This window comes from Tenrec ecaudatus, chromosome 2, assembly GCF_050624435.1.
Source record: "Tenrec ecaudatus isolate mTenEca1 chromosome 2, mTenEca1.hap1, whole genome shotgun sequence".
Classification (NCBI taxonomy): Eukaryota; Metazoa; Chordata; class Mammalia; order Afrosoricida; family Tenrecidae; genus Tenrec; species Tenrec ecaudatus.
Genome location: NC_134531.1, coordinates 185,912,239 through 185,934,844, shown reverse-complemented (window position 1 = coordinate 185,934,844; position 22,606 = coordinate 185,912,239). Strand labels below are relative to the sequence as shown.

The window sequence follows — 22,606 nt, the reverse complement described above, 5'->3', positions numbered from 1 at the left end:
CAATTGGATAAAGCATATTTATACATATGTGGCCATCACCATTTTCTAAACATTTACTTTCTAATTGAGCCCATGGTATCAGCAACTTATTTTTCCCTTCCACCCTCATGACCCCTTGATATTTTCAGCTTTTATATATGACCTCTGTCACTGTTACCAAGCTCTGCCTTTGTAAGACCAAAGAAGTCATCAGTAATATATAAATGAATGGTCATAGCTGGATTCCAATAAAACTTTATTTACAAAATTTAAACAAAAGAAGAAGGAGGCAGAAAAGAAGACACCATGGCTTGGGTCAGGCACACCTTGGTCTCCAAAGTGGCATCTTGGCCTTTTAATGTTTCCCAGCGGCTGATGCCGCAGGTCTGTCTGCCCCATGTGGCACGCCACGTGGTTTCTTGACTGCGGCTTTCATGCAGATGTAAGTAAATGGAAGCCATCTTGACAACTTGCGTCTTTTCTCCATCGGTCAGGAGACTGCTGCTTGGTCCGGCTGTGAGGATTTTGCTTTCTTGCTGCAGGGGCACGTGCGCTCCATACTGAAGGCTGTAGTCTTTGACCTTCATCAGTGAGGACTTTCAGACTCCTTGGCTTTTGGCAGACAAGGTTGTGTCATCACAGACCGCCAGTGGTCCCTCCAGTCCCGGTGCCCGTTCTTTTTCACCCAGGCCTTGCCTCTCAGCTGATCGGCTCGGCACGCTTGGAGAAGCGTGGGGAAAGGATGGCCGCCTCCCCTGATTTTGAAGTCACCTCCTCGTGCTGTTTGAACAGCTGCGTTTGGGTCGACGTACCGAGTGTTTCTGCGTGAGCACAGTGCGGGGCTCCGGAATTCTCCTTCACAGTGCTATCCACCCACCTTAAGATCGCGCAGTCAGGGACTCCGTGTAGTCGATGGACTGCACGTACAGACCGTCCCGATGTTTTCTGCTTTCGGTCGAGATCCACGTGGTGTCAGCAGTGCTGTCCCTTGTTCCACAGCCTCTTCGGACTCTGGCTTGGATTTCCGGCAGCTTTCTGTCGATGTGCTGCTGCAGCCGTCTGCCTTCAGCAAAATGTTACGTGTGTGGTATTAAAGTTTCATTTGACCATTTCCACATTCCGTTCAGTCACTTTCCTTTGGAATGGGATCTCTCCCAGTCACTTCACCAGGTCGTTGTCTTCCAGATTTCTGCAGCTGCAGCTACGCACCCACTTGCGGAAGCGGTTCACTTGGTCGGTTCCTGGAACCTCATTTTTCGGCAGTGCCTTCCATGCAGCATCTTCCTTCAATGCGTTCGCTGGTTCTTGATCATCTGCTACCTCCTGAAATAGTTGGCACCCAGCTCTTTCGGGCACGGTGTATTCCGTCCATCTTCTTTGATGCTTCCTGGGTCATTCTTGCCCATTTGACAACTCCAGGCTTGTTGGTTTTTGGTTTCTTTGTCCTTCTGTGCTTTTGGCCTGAGAAGTGCCAAGTACGCTCTCTCTTTGTATTTTCTAGCTCAAGGTCTCTGTCCATTTCGTTGTCACACCTCAGGGTGTCTTCTCAAGCTGCCCTTTGTAATCCTCCGGTCAGCTCTTTCACCTCGTCCTTTCTTCTGTTCTCTTTGGGTGCTCTGCGTTCAAGGGCAAACCTCAGAGGCTTACGTTTGGGGCAGATCTGTTTAGCTGGGTGAACTGGCATGAGCCCCAGGGAAACTACCACCGTGTGTTTCAGATAGACATTCCCCTCAGCTTCCTGGTGAGCTTTTACCACATAGACACCCGTGGTCCTACCACAGAGGCCCTTAGTGGCCGGCACAGTTAACACGCTCGGGTGCTAAGCAGAACATTGGCGCCCGGAGTAGACCGACTGGCAACTGGGATCGGGGTGGGGGCTGGGCACGGACAGGATGGAATGGTCCTGCCACAGATCTTCAGGGCCAGCGCCTCAGCAGTGACGAAGGCCCATCTGCTCCAGTATCAGTCCTCCTGGACAAGGCTCCCTGTCGGGATGGCTATGTGGCTCTCGTCCCTCCCGCTTGTTAAGCTCTTTCCACTTCCACAAATGCACCAAACTCAACTGCTGTGGAGTCGATGCCGACGCCCCTGTGGGGGTCCGAGACTGTAACTGTTTACTGAGTAGAAACCCAGCCCTTCACCCTCAGAGATGCTGGTGCTTTCAAACTGCCGACCGTGCAGATCACGGCCCACGGCATAACCACTTTCACTTCCTAGCTCTGGATTTTCTGGATGGCTGTTTAGCCACCATCAGGTTTGTATCTGCCTTTTGGTTGTGTGGCGTTTTTCCATCTTTTGAACTCCCTCTGGATTGACACTTCTCCCAGCCATGTCTGTGAGCACACAGGAAATCCCTGTGAGGTGGTAAGAGGAGAGAAGAAGGGGTTCTTACACTGCGGGGAATGGCCTGGGAACGGAAACAGGAAAGACCCAGTGGCACTGTGGAAGAATGGCCTGGAGCCCTGCTCCAGTACAAGCTACAACCCAGGAAACCCTTTGGGGCACAGTTGGCCTGTGGATTGGGGCTGTTTGCTGTTTGTGGCCTGGGAAGGGAGTTGCTCGAGACAGCCATAAAAGTGTGGGGTCCTGGGGTTCCAAGCCTGCCACCTGTAGTCATTCTCCAGGGTCCATATCTGCACCCCCTCTTGGTAGTACTTAATAGCGTCACTAAGAATGGACCAAGGACCTGTCCACCAGGGGAATGTGTAAACTAGTAAGAGTCCATACGGGAGAGGGAGATGGGCTACCAGTGGGGACCGGGTGGGCAATTGAAGAGTTTGAGGGTCACGCCCACATTTCCATCTCTGTGACCCTGTGTGTTTCAGGACCTCGGCCTGGCTGTGGTTATAATCTTCCGGGGCTCTGGGGGCGGTCCTGTGATACTCCTGGTGGGGGAGGGGGCATAGCCAGACCACCTGCCACCTGCCCTCTCTGTGTCCTAGGCTCTGGAAGAAGACCTGAGTCAGAAGAAGCGGGAGCAGGAGATGTTCTTCAAGCTGAGCGAGGAAGCAGAAGGCCTGAACCCGCCCACGCCAAGCAAGGCCACCAAATTCTTCCCTTACAGCTCTGCGGAGGCTTCGTAATGGCCCCCCGGCCTGTGGCTGGCAGCTGGCTGGGCCTCGGGGGCCTCCCAGTCTCTGTGAACAAGGAACACTCAGGACCCAGCCCTCTTGCTTCTGTGCCACCTTGAGCCCCACCCCTTGCCCTGTGCTGCCAGCTGTGCCCGGTGTCCCCGATACTCGGGCACTTGTATAGGGGACACCCCAAGTCTCGGGGGCCTGATGTTAATGCCTGCTGGTGGGGACTGGGTCCGGAGGAGTGCGTACTCTGTAGCCTCGAGACCCCTCCTGTTTGCCAAAACACCTGCTGCTCTCAGTGGCATGGTTCAACTGTCTGTTAATCCTAGAGCTTTTCAGCCCGCGTGTGTGCGGTGTCAGACAAGGCTCGGCCCCCACCGCCTTTCCCAGTCCAGCTGGAGCTGCCTGGAGACACCCACATCTGCACCCCACTTGTCTCCCAGTTTACCTTCCATGTGAGAAGAGGCTGTGCCTGCCTCTGGGAGGCCCCAGATGTTCATTTGGTGGGCCTTGGGTGTCTCATGCCCCCCACTTCTCTCTCTCTCCTCTTCTTCTTCTTTCTCTCTCTCTCTCTCTCCCACACACACACACACGCACATACACACATGGCCTGCCTCCACCCTGGGTCTCTGGGGAGCACATGGCTGGGACACACGTGCTGCCTGAGCCTGCACCACTGAGCGATTGGTAGAGCAGCTGGTCTGCAGCGTGGTGGGTGTTGGCACCAGGCACAGGCTGCGCTCCAGCGATGTTTTCCTCACCTTGCAAGACTTCTACAATGCAGCTGGCTTCCGTCTCACACCTTCCCACCTGTCCACAGGTAAAGACTGGAGACAGCTGCTGACCTCTGCCCTGTGCCCCCTCCGTCCAGCCTTACATTCCAGACTGAGGCTGCTCGTCACTTGAATTTCGCTTCAAGAGTTAAAAATCACCGGGGACAGACTTAGTGCGCCTGCTCCCCAGGAACCTGACAGGAGCCACCCTGGTGTGTCTCTGAGGGAGGGGGAGATCTTGGACCTGCAGGCCACTCACTGCTCCCCCACCCACCCCAGATCCTGGTCCCCACAGGTCATCTAGCTCAATAAAGGGAATTGCTCAACCCAGCATGCGGTTTATTGACAAAGAACACCTTTCGCCACTTTGATTTCTCATTGCCTGTCGAAACAAGCACAGATAATAGCTGCGTGGGTCTCCAGGAAGCCATCAGAACACACACGTGTGCGCTCTTGGGCTCGTGGGCCCATCAGGAGTCTGGGTTTGCTGGTGATCGAGCCTCTGAAACTCCCCGAGAGGATGTTCTCCTTCATTCTTAACAGTGAAGATCAATGAATTCCTTGTCTGTTTCAAGCAATTCTCAGGAAAGTTTTCTCTGTTCCAGTGTTAACTCGATCCTTGGGAAGCAAAGTGCGGGAATGCTTGGGGGGCATGGGGTTCACCAGCCTTCCATCAGCAGTCGTGATGTTCTCTGAGCACCAAGGAGGGTGGGGGCCATCCTGGGTGAGGACGCATTCCATCCAGCTTGCCTGCTCAGTCTGGGGCCCAGATGGGCAATTTTCCAGGCCTCACATTCATGGACAAGTTAGCTGACAGCTGCCTTGCATTGGACTTGGGGCGCAGGTGCCCGGGAAACATCAGCTACAGTATGGTTGCGAGCAAACCAGCGGGTGACAGGGCCTCGTGGCCATGATCTTCTGGGGCAGCCCACTGGCTGGGACTGAGAACCAGATCCAACACCAGCTCATGGGGCAGCGTGCCTTCACACACCCCCTTAGCAAGCTCACCTTTCCCTCCCTCCCTCAGAATTCCCTTCCAGGTGTTGCGGCTTCCCTGCTCAGGCCCTAAGGGCCCTGGGGCCTTTCTGACTGCCATCTGCTCAGGCCTCCCCACTGTGCCGATAGGCAGTGCCCACTGCTGCCAAGCACTCCTGCCTGGCGCGAGTGAAGGAACAGGCGGGGATGTGTCTCATTTATAGCCCATTTTTAGCAGAGTAAATATAACTAACTTATATCCCCCCCCTTTATGAAGGACAGAGATTATTTTTATGTCGTTTTCCAAACTTTCTACAAAACTTGTAAAATGTGTTCTGTGAAGTTAACTGCAAGAGTGTAAATATGCTTCTAATAAAAGAACATGGCGAGAAGCTCTGGGTTTTGCATTCTGGGGTGCTCCTTGGGGACTTGGGTGGGGAAAGCAGGTCTTTTACACACACAGTCTGGTAGGAAAGGGCTGTCTTTCTTCTAAGCGACCCGCTTCTCCCAGTTCACAGAGCAGGGTGGAGCTTGGGGTGCCCGCTCTGAGAGAAGTCACTGTTGGGTGAGACATTACAGAGTGTTGTGTGCTTGTAAGCTCTATATACATTCAACAGCGTTCTCATTCACCAACAAGCAGCAGTCGACCCCTGAGACTATTCAGATGTCAATTTACCGGATCTGATAGCCCCATCAGGAAGCGTGTGTTCTCATGGTGCAGGTCCTGCCAAACCTCACAACACCAGGAAAGGATACCTGTGCGTTCACACTGAGGCCTTCTGAAAGGCGTTTGTCAACCAGACCGCTGACCACCCCCAGGGGTTGAAGAGCTCCGTGGGCAGGGTGCAGGGCGTACTTGTGCCCAATCGGCAGAGGAGGGCAAAGGAAAGGGGTGAGGATGGCAAGAATCTTAGCACAAAGTATGTGTGTGTGTGGCGGGGGAGGGTGTATTTCTGCGCACACGGCTCCAGCACAAGGGAGGCAGAAGGGCCGGTAAGACGGGTTTCCGCATCAATGGACGAGACTGGAGATGGGGAGAAGTCTGAGTGGAGAAAGCTGGGACGTTCACACTTCCCCACGGTGGCAGAATAGACTTGTGGGATCTGAGACAAGGGCACAGCCTGAAGGCTGGGGGACAGGGAGGCACGCCCCTGGAAAGAGGAGAACGCGGCAGAACCAGCCAATAGCAGCAGGCCTGTCAGAAAGCCAGCCAATGATAGGAGCCCATCGTTAGCTGAGGCCTTTGAGCTGAGCTAAGGGCCCTTGGGCTCCCCGCTCCCTGCAAAGTATCACCTTCAATAAAGTCATCTTTTCTGTTCAACCCTTTTCTCTGACTCTGGTCTGGATTTCCCCCCCCCCTAGAAATCTTTAACACCCCTATTTTCCAGTATCCTCAGAGCCCTTGTTGGGGGCTGTGGATACCAGAAATGAGGCTAGTTGTATGAAGGAGGGAGAGACCCTTTCTCTGGGCTCCGTGTGCTCTAAGGTCTGGGGGGGAGAGAGGAGAGAGTGCCCTCGTGGTGGGGTGGCTAGCTGTTGGGCTGCTAGCAGCCAGGTCGACCCTTCAAGCCCACCGGCTGTGCTGCGGAAGGAAGATGTGGATATCGACTTTCACCAAGTTGACCATCTCAGAAAGCCTGTACAGAGTCATGAGTCAGGATCAATCAACTTGCTGGCAGTAGCTTGTGTGTGTGTAATGTGATATGTGTGTTATGTATATATAAATTCCATGATTATATCACAAAGAACATATATGTCACTTATAATTAGTAATCTATTGTTTTGACCTGTTTGGATGCATGTACTTCATTATAATTTGTTTCTTTTGTGATTCTATGTGCCTTATTTCATGAACTTGAAAATATCCTGAGTAGAAGTGGATCCTCTTCATGGAAGTCCAAAGGAATCCGTGGGACATACACACACACATGCACACACACACACACACACACACACACAGAACCCACTTGGTCTCCTAAGCCCCTGGTAGTAGGTACCATGTTAAAGCATTCCGCTGCTAACCTGAAGGTAAAAGGCTCAAGTCCATTAAGAGGCACCTCAGAAGAAAGGCCTGGCAATCTCCTCTCAAGAAAGCAGCCACCGAAAACCCCAAGGAGCACAGTTCTACTCTGCCACACAGGGTGGGGGGAGAGGGCGGCGGGGGGTGGAGTGTGAGTTAGCATAGACCCCACAGCACTGGGTTAAGCACCTGCAGCTGTAAACAGGCTTTAACTTATACCCCTTCCCACCAACAGGTGGCAGTCACAGCATCAGTGGGGACCAAGCGCGTGGATGAGCAGCCGCCTTGCCTCCCTTTATGAAGGGCTGGAAACATGATCAGGTTTCCTGGGGAAAGAATTCATGAACGTGAAAGTTTCATTAGCCAATGCATAAAGGGATGTGTAGAACTGGGAAATGAGATCCTTCCATATAAACTTGAACACTGTGTCCTCTCACTCACTGCCCTTGAGTCAATGCCAACTCATAGCGACCCTATAGGACAAGGTAGAACTGCGCCTGTGGGTTTCCAAAACGGTAACTCTAAGAGTGGAAAGCCTTGTCTTTCTCCCTCTGAGTGGCTGATGGTTTCGAACTGCTGACCTTGTGTTTAGCAGCCGAAAGTGTAACCACTAGCACCACAAACATTGGCAATTGTCTTCATAATGCTTGTCCCCGTGAGACAATCCAGGATGACGTAGCCTGGGAGAATCAAGGGAGACTTCCCAGCGGAGGTGATTCTGAGATTCAAAGAACAAACTAGTCTGCACAAGCACCTGCGTTTAGAGGTTGGGGTATAACTGAGAGCTTGTGATCACGGAGCTGGAACGATGGACAGGACAGACCAGGTGGGGCTGTGCATGGCAGCCCAAGACTACTCTCCTAATGGGGGCAGAAGACTGAGAATGAATTTAGTGAGGAGAAAACTTGCTGTCGTTGAGACCCCGGCTCACAGCGACCCTACAAGATAGGGAAAAACTGCCCCCTTGGGTTTCTGAGACTCCCTCTTGACCAGAGTAGAAAGCGTCCCCTTTCTCCCATGGATTGGCTGGCGGTGTCCAACAACTGACCCTGGGGTTGGCCACCCAACAGGCAACCACGACACCGCCCAGGCTTAGGTTCAAGCAAGGCCGTTGAAATCATGACTTTAGCAGGGAGTTGGCCTGGGTTTTGTTGTTAGGGGCTGTGGCATCGGAGCAACTCTGTGCACAGCAGAACAGAACACCGTCCAGCCCCGCGCCTTCCTCACATGGAAGGTCATGTGTGAGCCTGTCGTTTCAGCCACTGCATTAATTCCTTTTGTCCAGGGCCTGCCTCTTTTTCACTGCCCCTCCCCTTCACCAAGCCGGATGCCCTCAAGACTGGCTGGCTGACCTCTGAACGCTCAGACTGAACATCCACCCTCACCCAAGGCGCCATGAAGGGTCATCGCAGGGAGCCAAGGGCTGAGTGGCTGTAGACGCTGACCAGCCCACTGCGACACCGGAGTGATTCTTTAGCTGTGACTACCAAGTTAAAACAACACGGAAAGCACCTCCACATCCAGCAATGGCCGATCCGGCCATGCCCGCTGATGCTGACCGAGTGCACAAAAGCACGGGGACCCCTGCCGGGAAGCATCTGAGTGGAGAGTGACCTGACCAGGAGTCAGGGAGGATGGAGGCCGCGGAGGGGAGGGACCCCGGTGCTTCCTCCAGGAAGCTCTGTCCATCGAATGCGGGGGAACAGAAATGAGGAACCGAGCATTCAGCGTCCCCCCAGCTACCAACACAGGAGTTTGTGTCCAGGCCAGGCTCAGGAAAGGGAGGTAGAATTTGTCCCTGGGTTGGAAGCCCAAAGAATTGAAGCCTATTAATACAAGTAAGGCTAACATTAGGCTCGTACTTTGGACGTGTTGCCAGGAGAGACAGGCCCCTGGAAGGACGTCAGGCTTGGTAAGGTGGAGGGGGAAGAAAGAGGAAGGCCCTCGACGAGGTGGATTGACACCGGGGCTGCCGCAGTGGGGCCGGGCTCAGAGCAACGTGAGGATGGCGCAGGACTGGCAGTGTTTCGGTCTGTTCTGCTAGGGTCACGGGGGTCGGGACTGACTTGATGGCATCTAACAACAACAAAGTCAGACTGGCATGGCCCAAGAGGGCTAGTGCTCACAGGCACCTGGCAAGGCCAAGGTAAAGTCCTCTCTGGAGGAGAACACCAGCATCTTCCTGCAAACAATGTATACGTGAAATGCCTAGTACACAGCTAACTAGACACACAACCAGACTCACCTGTCAATTTGTCAAACTCTGGTGGCGTGCGTCACTGTGCTCCTGGGAGCTCTGCCACCTCTATTTTCAGTCCCAGTGCTATTTCCAGTGCCCCTGGGTCAACAGCTGGCCGAGGCGACTCCAGGCGAAACACGGCTGAGGAAGAAGGAAGCAGTGGTCTGACTCTAGGAAAGGGGCCCGCAGACGCTGTGCGCCAAGAGGAGCAGGACCTGACATGCTTCAGCAGATGAGCCCCTTGGAGGGAAGAAATCCAGATCAGCTGCCTCCTCAAAGCAGCGTGATGGCGTGAATGGGGCAAAGTGTTCGGCTTTGCTGATGGGACAGAACACCCATGAGATGAAACCGCTGTAAGCACCAGAATGTGGAATGCCGGAAGTCTGGATCCACAAGACAGGGTGTCATCAAACATGAAATGGGCCGCATACACATCCGTATCCTAGGCCTCCATGCGCGGAACGGGCTGGTATTGGCCATCTTCCGTAGATCATCAAATGCTGGGAAAGATGAATTCAAGAGGGGCGGCATCTCATTCATCATCAAAAATACCTTGTGAAGATCTGTCTTGACCTGCTGTGCTCTGTGTGATAGAATAAGACCTCTGTGCCTTCCAGAAAGAACAGTTACTGCCACTTTTGTCCTAAGGAATGCACCAACCACTAAAGCCAATGATGGAGAGATGGAAGAATTCTACCAATCGCTTCCGTTTTATCTGCGATCAAACAAGATGCCTGATACTGACTGGGAACTGGACAACCGCTGCAGACTACGAGGAAGGATCGGTGTTGGGAAGTGCGGCCTGGGAGATAGAACGAAGCTGGAGATCCCATAATAGAATTTTGTAAGACCGGTGACTTCTTTGTCACAAATACCTTTTTCTCTTCACCGACATAAATAGTCAACAGTCATTTACCAAAAATTCCCCAAAGTACAAACATTTCAAGAGCTAACGTCTGACCAAGTACCAAGGAGGATGTTTTCATCGTTACTTATGGAATATAGCACATACAAAGGAAAACATTCTTTACATAGCTTCAAAAAACAATTAAATGGAAGGAAGAAGTCAATTGGAATTCAGCTACCTGGCTAACCAATCCAAAGAGATCCATATTTGTGCCCATTCCATACAGAATGTGGAAATCATTGAACAATGTCATCACAATCAGCAACAAGTAGGATATTTCTGAAGACAATGTTAAACTGGCTGCAGCAGCACATCTCAGGGAACGGTCAGAAACTCAAGGCAAATTCAGAAGAAGCCGTGGGGTGGGAGTGTCACTGCTGAAGTCAGCTGGCTCTTGGCCGAGAGTAGGGGACATCAGGAAGATGTTCACTTGTGTTTCTTCAAGAACAAAGCTAAACTAAAAGCCCTCCAGATTCCTTATCCCTCCAACCGAAACCTAAATAGTGGTCTGAGAGGCTAAAGGGAAAAAAGATTGAAAGGAACCATAAATCTGAAATGGACTTAGCCTTGGAGTCTCTAATGACCAACAAGTTCATCTCAAATAAAGAAAACAGAGACCCGCCCAGGAGCAGTGGCAGTGAGTTTGGTTTCTGAGAGAGCAAAGCAGAGTCCTCTCTACAACTGAAGGCGTCAGGGACACGCAAATCCCCAATCCCAGGTGGCTGCTCACCAGCAGCCAGATGGCCTAGCAGGTCCACAGTCAAGGTTCTGGTTAAAACCTCGCCTGACTCCTCTTAGTCTTACCCTATAGGGGCTTCAAGCAGCATGAAGAGGAGCGATGTCAATCTCTTCCCCTTGGGGACTCATTTTCCAAAGGTACATGCCATTTCCTCCATTGTTTGTAGTACGGAGAGGGCAGGACCAATCTTAGCCAAAATCACAAGCTAGAGAACATGTCTCTGTTACTGTCTCAGTTCCCCAAACCCATTTCCCGGCCTCCTGATTGCGGTGCCGTGAACTGCCTGACGTGGTTGTTGTAACCATCTTCTTTGCAACGCCCAGTGACTAGGTGGAGCCAAGCACGTACGACATATAGAGGTCAAATGAGGGTGGTGAGTTTGCCATCCTATTAGGTCTACAATGAGCCATCCCGGAGGCAGGGACGGAGCATCTCTCTCTCACTAGCATCAAGGAAGAAGACCCAGGAGTGGAGCACATCCTTTGGAGCCTGAGATGCCCACGTGCTGAAGCTCTTCCAACCAGGGGGCAGAGAGCTGTAACACCAGAGGAGCGCAAGAGGAGCGGCAGCGGCAGAATCAAGAGCCAGAGCACAAGACAGGGGAGCGGTCTCCCAGACCAAGGACTGAGTAAAGCCTTTGGGCCTAAGGTTTGCTTGTGAAGTGGGCTTGCCTCCAGGCACCTAATGGGGGAGCTAATATGGAGAAGGAAAACTGATTACTGTAGGGTTTAAAGTAAATAAAGATGTTGGTTACTGTTAGGCGCCATCAAGTGGGTTCTGGCGACCCATGGTGACCCTGTGCACAGCGGAAGGGAACACTGCCTGACCCTGCGCCAGCCTGGCGACTGTTCCTGGGTAAGCCCATTGTTGCAGCCGTGGTGTGGATCATCTCCTCCAGCGCCACCTTCTTTTCCAGGGCCGCTTCCGCTCCGCTTTCTCAAGCATGATGTGCGTCTCCAGGGATCAGTCTCTCCTGACACTATGTCCAAAGTGCAGGAGATGAAGTCTCATGAGCCTGGCCTCCAAGGATCATTCTGGCCGTTCTTCTTCCGAGACAGGTGGGCCGGTCCTTTCAGCAGTCCATGGCGCTTTCAATGTTCCCTTCAGCCCTCGGCCCCACAATGCAAATGCGTCGGTTCTTCTTTGTCTTTATTCAGTGTCCAACTTTCCCATGCGTGTGACGTAATGGAAAATACCATGACTTGGGTCAAGCACACCTTAGTCCTCAAAGGAACATCCTTGCTTTTCAACACTTTAAAGAGGTCTTGTGCAGCAGATTTACCCAATGCAATGCATCATTTAATCTCTTGACTGCTGCTTCCATGAGCATTGATTGGGGGTCCAAGCAAGCCAAAATCCGTGACAACTTCAGCCTTTTCTCCATTTATCATGACGTTGCTGATTGGTCCAGTTGTGGGGATGTTGGCTTTCCTTACATTAAGTTGTCATCCACACTGAAGGCTGCAATACTTGATCCTCACCAGCAAGTACTTCAAGTCCTCCTGACCTTCAGCAAGCAAGGTGTGCCATCTGCATAACTAAGCTTGTTAATAAACCTTCCTCCAATCCTGATGCCTCACTCTTCTTCATGTAATCCAACTTCTCTGATGATTCGCTCAGCATACAGATGGAATGTGTATGCTGAGAGGATACAGCCCTGGTGCATACCTTTTCTGATATGAAACCAGGAAGTTTTCCCTTGTTTTGTTCCCACAACTGCCTCTTGATGGTCCATGCACAAGTTCATCACGAGCACAATGACGCGTTATGGAATTCTCATTCTTCTCAAAGCTACCCACAGTTTTTATGATTCATGCAGTCCAATGCCTTTGCACAGTTAAATATAAAGCACAAGCGAACATCTGTCTGGTATTTTCTGCTTTTCGGTCATTTGACATTGGCAGTGATCTCCCTTGGTCCATGTCGTCTTCTGAATTCAGCACCACACAAGCCAATACAATACGACAAACTAACGGGAGAAAGATGTTTAGTTGCATCTTATTGATTATGCAAAGGCTTTTGACCTTTCGGCTCATAACAAACTGTGTACAGCCTTGAGAAGAATGGGAATTCCAGAACCCTTCTCTGAGCCCCTGAGGAACTTGTGCCAGGATCACAATGCGATCGTTTGAAGGGGAGAAGGGAGTACTCGCCACAGGTACCACTCGATCCATGTCATTTCTGTCCCCTTGAAGGTCGGGAGGGCACTTTGATGAGCCCTGCCCAGTGGCATGCGCTTGTCTCGTCTGAATTGGAGTACAGTGAAAAGCCCAAATTTCCATTCTCTCTCACTGAAGTAGCTGGGGTGCCCGTGTCTGCAAGATGGGGGTCCTCTAACAGTAGTCCCTGGGAACCATGCAGAGCCCCTGCTAATCCACACAGGCCACGAGGCATAAACTTTTTGTGATAAGGCACTGAGATTTTAGTATCCACCACCCCGCTGTCTGTTCATCGTGTTGTTGGTGGCTTGCATGTTGCTACAGTACTAGAAGCTGCTTTGCCACTGGTATTTCAGATACTAGCAGGATCGCTAGTGATGAACAATTCTCAGCAAAGTTTCATCAAACAGACTAGGAAGAGAGGCCTGGTGAATTAATTCTGAAAATTGGCCAATGGAAGCATTATGGATCATATCATAAAGGACGCAATTGACATTCTCCACAGCCAAGGAGTCCGCACCCCTGGGTTCAATCAGCCTCAGATGGAAAATAGTTAAAGAGGGAAAGAAAGTCATCAAGTGGTCAGAGCAATCCCTCCAAGGCTGAGAGGAAGTGGGAAGTGCTGTTTACATGACATCACACTGTGTTCTGTACCGTGAGCTATCTAGAGGCGATTTAGAGACTGCAAGAAGGGGTGCTGTGTGCGTAGGTTATATGCAAAGACCACGCTATTTTAGGGAAGGGACGGGAGCACCTTTGGATGAGTGTCCTGGGCCCAACCCTTCACAGATAGCAAGAGAGCACCTTGGTTGGGAGGTCTTACCACAGCCCAGCGGTTCTCAACCTTCCTGAAGCCGCGACCCTTTCATACAGTTCCTCATGTGGTGGTGACCCCCCCCCCCCAAAATCATTTTTGTTGCTACTTCATCACGATGATTTTACTACTGTTATGAATCAGACGACCCCTGTGAAAGGGTCCTTCAACCCTCAAAGGGGTCACGACCCACAGGTTGAGAACCACTGCCGTAGCCACAACACTGGCCTCAAGCATATCCAAAAGAGTGCAGATGGTGCCGGGCTGGACAACACGTCATGCTTTCGTACATCAGATGGCCACAGGTCAGAGCTGACCCAAGCCTGGAGCAACTACCACGACAGAACAGCTCAGCAAGCATGAGGCTTGGTGGTGCAATGGGCTCTTGCTTGAGCTGCGAACCACAAAGCCAGCAGTTTGAATCCACCAGACACTTCATGAGAGAAAGAGCAGCAGTCTGCTCTTATCGGAAGCCCTAGGGAATAGTTTTGCTCTGTCTTATAGGGTCGCCACAGGTGAAATCAACCTAATGGTGGTGGGTTTAGTTGCTGTTCAGTCCAAATACAGTACGGTGAATTATGTGATGGGACTCCTCCTGCCATACTCTCTGTAGCTTCCACCAAACAACCATCTCCTGATGGATCTGGGTAAGGGAGGGTTCAGGAAGCTACTGATAGGATTCAGCTGTGATTGCTGGTGTTTTATTAGAATTCTCTGTGATTGCCATCCTACTCGGCATAAAATATTCATCTCAGAAACTGGAGGGAGGGTTTCACTTCCAGCAAGAGCCAATAGTAGAGCATGTCTCCTGGACCCCGAGGTCCCTCTGCAGTGAAACTTGCTGATTCAGGAGACAGCTTTGACCCCAGAGGGGAGCGAGAGGATCAGCAGCATGAGACAGAGTAATAGACTTCCCAGCCCACAGAGTAAGTCAGGCTGAGGACTTTGGGGCAGGAGTTCAAAATCACCGTCCTGTCCTAGAGAAAAAGACAGGGCTTTCCATTCTCAAAGAGTTACAGCCTCAGCGACTCCCGAAGGCGGGTTTACCCTGTTCTAGAGGACCACTCTGAGCTGGCATTCACTCGGAGGTTATTACTCAACCTCAGGGGGGCCCTGTCAGGTATGCACTGGGCCGTCAATCACAACATGGTTTGAAGCCACCAGCTGCTCATCAGGAGAAAGATGAGGCTGTCTTCTCCCATCAGCTGCTCAAACCTCCGAAGCACTGGAGAAGGTCACTGGGGGCCAGGGTTGACTTGCTAGCTATGGGTTTTTATCAGTACTCATGGAAAGGAGCCCTGGAAGCATTGTTTGCAAGTACTGACCTTCTAACCCCAAGGTCGGAGCTTCAAACTGACCAACCATGCTTGGGGAGAAAGATGAGGCTGTCTGCTACCGCGAAGATTCACAGCCTCAGAAACCTTAGACAGAATCACGCCAAGTTGGGACTGGCTCAAGGGCTGTGGTTTGTCCTTGTTGTTCAGTTTGGTTTGGAGCTCTAGTGGTGCAGCTGTTAAGCATTTGACACTAACAGAAAGCTCCGCGCTCAGAATGCACCAGGTGCTCTGCAGCAGGAAGATGAGGCAGTCGGCTTCCTTCGGGATCACAGACTTGGGGACCCTCTGGGGGGTTCTGTCCGGTAGTGTCTGTACGAATTGGAGCTGGCCCAGCAGAACACGGGAGTCACTGCCGGGGGAACCTGGGGGTCCAGGCAGTTAGCAGCTGCTAACCCAACAATTGGTGGCCGGAGCCTACCCAGCAGCTCCCCAAGCTCCAGCCTAGATTACAAGGTGAGAAACCTCTCTGTAAACTGTGGGGTCTCCATGTAGTGGGTCCTGCCTCACGAGCAGCCAACAGCACCCGTCACTGGCGCTAAGTGAAGTGCGGATGGCACCTGGCATGCTGTCGAACTGCACGTCCTGAAAGGCTCCTCTGCGGTAGGGGAAGTGGATCCACTGGGCAAAGGTGGCAGTGGCTCGTGCAGTGTAGAGGAACTCCTCATTCGAAGGCCTGTGGACTTGGTCTGTGGTTCCTGGATGCCATGGAGGCAGGGGAAAGCGAAAATGACAGGTTCACGTCAGGCAGTTAACAGTGGAAAGAAAGGTGTGAACGTCAGAAAGCCCTTTAACAGCTTTGTCAAAGACTGTCATCCCGCCCAGCTGGGAGCAACCTATGCTGAAGCCAGACGGAAGACTGGGGGGGATTAAATTCCCCAGGTGTTCGCTGCCAGTCTCCACAGGTCTCTGACACAAAGTCGAGTCCCTGAGACGTGGAGGGGGATCGCTGGGAAGACTCACTCCAGAACCTGAGCCCCTGGAGCCCCTTGAGCATCCAGGTGTGAATCGCTCCTCACTGCACGCAGGCAGCGCTGGGACCCTCCTAGCCTAAAGGTATGCCAAGGCCTCAGTGGAGGCAGACACCCTGCAAACTAGTATTTGCCTTATTCAAGGTCATTCCCGATTAGGCCACTAAACACAACACCACACCACACCACACACACACACACTCACACACACCCCCCAAACACCTGACTGCCATTGAGTTGTTTCTGACTCACAGCAACCCAAAGGACAGGGCAGAATGGCTGCTGTGGGTTTCCAAGGCGGCAACTCGTTTCTTCTTTTAAAAAACAAACAAACATTTTATTAGGCATTAATCGAGGTATCAAACCATTCTCTTTTATTTTGATATTTTTCAAAGCTATGTATTTATTTTTTTTCCTGGCTTTAACTTTTTATTAGTATGTATCTTTTAAAAAAATCATTTTATTAGAGGGCTCACACAACTCTTATCACAATCCACACATACATCCATTGTGTTAAGCACATCGGTACATTTGTTGCCCTCATCATTCTCAAAACATTTGCTCTCCACCCAAGCCCCTGGCATCAGCTTCTCATTTTCCCCCTCCCTCCCCATTCTCTCCCGTGAACCCTTGATAATTTATAAATTATTATTTTGTCATGTCTTACACTGTCCGATGTCTCCTTTCACCCACTTTACTGTCGTCCATCCCCCAGGGAGGAGGTCATATGTAGATCCCTATAATCGGTTCCCCCTTTCCAACCCACCCTCCCTCCACCCTCCCAGTCTCGCCACTCACACCACTGGTCCTGAAGGGATCACCTTCAAAGTATTCTCCATTATACTTAATACATCTGTCAAATCAGCCATTCCATTCTTGGAAACATTTTTCAGATTCATCTATTTGGATGGCTGACAGCATCTCCCTCATTCTTTTCTTCACCTCTTCTATGTCGTCAAATTGTTGCCTCATACCATTCAGTAGTTCAGTCCTATCACAGCACTGTGCAATCGCTAGGCTGAAACTCTTCACAGACGCGGACTGTGGCCTCCCCGAGGTGTCGGGGTGTCGGGGTGCTGGAGCCACTGCTCTGTCCATCAGCAGCCAAGGGCTTAGCTCTCCTGCCCCCCCCCCCCACGCCGCCAGGACATTTCCCACTGCCACTCAACCAATTCCTGATTTTTAAAAAAAGCGATACAAAACCTACTATCTTCGAAGAAATACAACAACATGACATCCAGAATTACTCAGGAGATTTTCCAAAATTACTTAACATACAAAGAAGCAAGAAAATAAACCTCATTCGTCAGAGAAAAGGCAGTTCCTGGTGACCATTTCTGAGAAAACGCAGAAGCTGGAATTTGTAGACAAGGATTTGTAAGAGGTTATTCGAACTGTATCCAAACGCGCTCACTCACAGCCACTGAGTTGATGTGGACTCACAGGGACCCTAGAGGACAGGACAGAACTGCCCCTCTAGGTTTCTGGGGTTGTAACTCTTTACAGGAGTAGAAATCTCATCTTTCTCCCTTGAGAGCAGCTGTTGGTTTTGAACTGACTTGCAGTTAGCAGCTCAACACATAATCACTATGTCACCAGGGCTCCCACATTGAATATAGCAATGAAAATATGTTTGTAATGGGTAAGAAGCAGCTCTCGGAACAGCAGTAGATAAGAAGAGACTCAATTAAGATACGAACAGACTCATTTAGAAGTTCTAAGACTGAAAAAAAAATACCTTAAAACTTAAAATTCCAGGGGGAGGGAAAGGGAGACAAGGGATGGACATCTTGTCATTTTTTTCTCTTTGAATAAATGTCACTTTCTGAGGCAAAAGAAGGAAAAAAATTTTTAATTCCCTGGTAAAATGGAAGCAACATAGAGAAAAGTTTTTCCCCCAATATTATCCAATCTTCAGAAAGAAAAATATATGGGGAGAAACATGGAAAGCATCTCAAAGACCTGTGGGGTAATATTTAAAAGGAGAAGAAAGCCCCTCCCCCGAGAAGAATTTGTTTCAAAGGACGACATTGATTCTGCGGTTCCGGGAGATGGACATATCTGATCAGAGCACACGGGAGCAGAGGAAGGGGGAGGAGGAGGGAGTGGAGCACAGCCTGGCCCACCAGGCCGTGAGGATGATGTTCCTGAGTAGAGAAGCCAGTCCACAGAGAGAACAACATGGCTGGCCCCACTATGAGACATGATGCCCCTAAGTTACCAATGGTGATACAGGGGACAGCACCGGAGACACAGTGTGCGAATTGCACCTGACCTGATCCCACCACACCGAGGCAAAGTGTGGTAGAGTGCAGCGGAACAGCAAGGGAATGGAGTGTCAAGGTCCCCAGGGAATGCTGAAAGCGGACTTTGGGGCCAGGGCGTGGTGCCCCAACAGACTGGACTGGAAAAACTCCTAAGGGCCAACAAACGATCCTTGAACTAACTACAAACTCTTCTTTCTTGATGTGTTTGTTTTGTTCTTTGTCAGTGGTTTGTTGTTGTTGTTGTTTTGTTGTCTGGTTGTATACTGTTGCTTTGTTTTCCTCTGTCTTGTTTTCGTGCATGTTAGTGTCTCCACAGGTCTGTCTGAATAGGACAGGCTGGATGAACTATCTGGAGGAAAAACAACGGGACCGACAGTTCCAGGGCGACTTGGGATAGAGGGAGGTGGGGAGGTAAGGAAGGGATGTTAACAAGCACAGGGACAAGGGAACAACATGGGACCCAAAATGGTAGAGAGGGGGGAGTGGCAGGCCTGGTGGGGAATGATCAAGGGTAAGGTTGCGTAGAGAAGAGGTATAGCTGTAACCCAGGTGGGGACGGAGCATGGTAGTGGGGCAGGAGGAAGGTCAAGGGAGATGGAGGAAAGAACTAGGAGTCAAAGGGCATTTATAGAGGTCTAGACAAAGACATGTACATGCAAACATATATATGAGGATGGGGAAATAGATCTATGTGTCTATATTTATAGGTCAAGTATTAAGGTGGCAGAAGGACCTTGGGCCTCTACTCAAACACTCCCTCAATGCATGAATACCTTCTTTTATTAAATTGGCACTCTATTATGCTCACCCTCCCGACACAACTGCTGAAGCCAAAGCGGGTGAACAAGTAAATGTGGTGAAAAAGCTGATGGTGCCCGGCTATCAAAAGAGATAGTGTCTGGGGTCTTAAAGGCTTGAAGGTAAATAAGCGGCCATCTAGCTCAGAAGCAACAAAGCCCACATGGAAGAACACACCAGCCTGTGTGATCGGGTGGTCCCGAAGGGATCAGTTATCAGGCATCAAAGAACAAAAATCTTATCATTGGCTGCACACCTCCATGATACGCTAAAGACAAACGGGTGCATAAGCAAATGTGGTGAAGAAAGCTGATGGTGCCCGGCTATCAAAAGAGATAGTGTCTGGGGTCTTAAAGTCTTGAAGGTGAACAAGTGGCCATCTAGCTCAGAAGCAACAAAGCCCACATGGAGGAAGCATACCAGCCTGTGCGATCACGAGGTACTAAAGGGACCAGGTATAAGACATCATGCAAATTATATATACCATAGTGAATGAAGGGGGAAGTGCAGAGTGGAGACCCAAAGCCCATTTGTCGGCCACTGGAGATCCCCTCCCAGAGGGGTTTAGGAGAGGAGATGGGTCAGTCAGGGTGCGATGTAGTACCGATGAAGAACACAGCTTTCCCCCAGATCCTGGATGCTTCCTCCCCCCAACTACCATGATCCGAATTCTACCTTGCAGGACTGGATAGGGCAGAGGTTGTACACTGGTGCATATGGGAGCTGGAGGCACAGGGAATCCAGGGTGGATGATACCTTCAGGACCAGGGGTGTGAGGGGCGATACTGGGAGAGTAAAGGGTGAGTGGGTTGGAAAGGGGGAACCCATTACAAGGATCCACATGTAACCTCCTCCCTGGGAGACGGACGGCAGAGAAGGGTGGGGAGGGAGAGTCCGGATAAGGCAAGATATGACAAAATAACAATCTATAAATTATCAAGGGGTCATGAGGGAGGGGAGAGCAGGGAGGGAGGGGGAAAAAAAGAGGACCTGATGCAAAGGGCTTAAGTGGAGAGCAAATGCTTTGAAATTGATTAGGGCAAACAATGTACAGATGTGCTTTATACAATTGATGTATGTATATGTATGGATTGTGATAAGGGTTGTATGAGCCCCTAATAAAATGTAAAAATTTAAAATAAATAAAAGGAGAAGAAAGGTCAAAAATATTTTGAAGAAATGATTACCCTTACTCCAAATTTGGTGGAAGACACAAATTTATAGGTTCCAGGTTGGCAAATCTTTAACAGGAGAAATAATGAAGGCACACGGGCCTAAGCACATCATAGTCAAACTGTTGAAACCAAACATGAAGAAAAAATCTTGGAAGCAGCCAAGGAAGACTGACAAGCCACATACAGGTGAGCAGCAAGACAAAGGACTGCAGCCTTCTCACTAGAAAGCTTAGGGATCAGAAACTAGACGCAGTGGGTTGAATTGTGGCCTCTAAACATCTTTAGTTTCAAGTTCTAGCTCCTGGTACCTGTGAACAGAAATTTATTAGGAAAAGACATCTTTTCTGACGTCATTAAGTTGAGGATGTCAACGTGAGCTCATCTTACATCAACTGGATGGGTTTTAAGTCCACCGACAAGAGGATTTAGAAGAAGAAAAGAAAAACACCGGGGATGCAAAGTAAAGACTCAAAGACACAGAGCAAAGAAGGCTATGTAAAAATGGAAGCAGATAGCCGGGCAGCATCAGCCACAAGAGATAGTGTCTGGGGTCTTAAAGGCTTGAAGGTAAACGAGGAGCCATCTAGCTCAGAAGCAACAAAGCCCACATGGAAGAAGCACACCAGCCTGTGCGATCATGAGGTGTCGAAGGGATCAGGTATCAGGCATCAAAGAACAAAAATTATATCATTTTGAATGAGGGGGAGAGGAGATTGGGGACCCAAAGCTCATCTGTAGGCAACTGGACATCCCCTTACAGAAGGGTCGCAGGGAGGAGAGGAGCCAGTCACAGTGCAGTATAGCAACAATGAAACATACAACTTTCCTCTAGTTCTTTAATGCTTCCTCCCCCCCACACCCCATTCCCCACTATCATGATCCCAATTCTACCTTACAAATCTTGCTAGACCAGAGGTTGTACACTGGTACAGACAGGAACTGGAATCACAGGGAATCCAGGGCAAATGATCCCTTCAGGACCAGTGGTGTGAGTGGTGATACCAGGAGGGTGGGGTAGAAAGGTGGAACCGATTACAAGGATCTACATATAACCTCCTCCATGGGGGACGGACACCAGAAAAGTGGGTGAAGGGAGATGTCGGACAGTGTAAGACATGACAAAATAATAATCACTTATAAATTACCAAGGGTTCATGAGGGAGGGGGAAATGAGGCGCTGATAACAAGGGCTCAAGTAGAAAGCAAATGTTTTGAGAATGATGATGGCAACAAATGTACAAATGTGCTTGACACAATGGATGGATGTATGGATTGTGATAAGAGTTGTACGAGCCCCCAAGAAAATGACTTTAGAAAAATGGAGGCAGAGACTGCAGTTGTGTGGCTACAAGCCAAGATCTAAGTGGAGTCTCCAGAAGCTAGACAAGGCAAAATGAGAGGGAATGTAGCCCTGCCAACACCTTTATTTTCGATTTCTGCCTGCAGGAACAATGAGAAAATAAATATCGATGGTTTAAGGCGCCAAGTTTGTGTTAATTTGTTACCACGGTCCCAAGAAAAGAGCACATCAGAAGCATGTGCTATTGTTGTCTTTGAGTGAGCTCTGACCTCAGCGACCCTCTGCACAGAAGGAAGCCCTGCCCGGGCCTGCTCGATGCCCTTGGTGATTTCTGTGCTCGAACCCGTTGTTTCGGCCACAGTCAATTCATCTCACTGAGAGCCTTCCAGTTATTTTTCCCTGTCCTTTCACTTGACCAATCATGATGTCCTTCTCCAGGGACTGGTCTCTCCTGACAACAAGTCCAATGTAGGTAGGACAAAGTCTTGCCATCAGAAGCATGCACTACCTTGGAAGTGTTGAAAGAAAAAGTTCTCAGGCCAATTCTAAATCTAGTTACTAAAATATTCTTCCAGAATAGAGGAGAAAATTTCCCAGACTGGTGGATTTTTTTTCCAGACCAAAGAAGGTAAAGATAATTCACTACCCTCAGATACGCACTGCCAGAAATGCTAACGGAAGTCCTTCAGGCTGAAAGAAAATGGTTACCAGATGGAAAATAGGATATTCAAGAAGGAATAAAAAGCATTGCAAATACGGAATAATTCGGGAAATCTAAGAGTGTTTTCCCCCTCTGACTTTTAAAAGAACTACACAATAGCAAACGTATCTTTGCTTTATGAAGTTTACAGCATAGCTAGATGCAGTGCACATGAAATCTATGCCATAAACGAAGGGCGGGGATGCGTGGACACACAGACTTAGACGTTGTCTACATTTTAGGTGAAGAATAACAACACCAGGAGCCCTGAAGGCGCGGTGGTTAAGCCTTGGGTTGCAATCTGCAAGGTCCCCGATTTGAAACCACCAACCCACAGTGACATCAACTCTACAACAAACCCCTGCCTGGTCTTGCGCGT

General features: G+C 50.1%; 1 protein-coding gene across 1 annotated transcript in view; it reads left to right on the top strand.

Moving 5' to 3' along the window:
• The window catches only part of STK10 (serine/threonine kinase 10), a 140,488-nt gene extending 133,936 nt beyond the window's left edge, over positions 1 to 6,552 (top strand). The window contains exon 19 of the mRNA XM_075541947.1: positions 2,922 to 6,552. Within this exon, the coding sequence (XP_075398062.1) occupies positions 2,922 to 3,062 (141 nt within the window). The 3' untranslated portion in view covers positions 3,063 to 6,552. The remainder of the gene's footprint in view (positions 1 to 2,921) is intronic.
• The last annotated feature ends 16,054 nt before the right edge of the window (positions 6,553 to 22,606 follow it).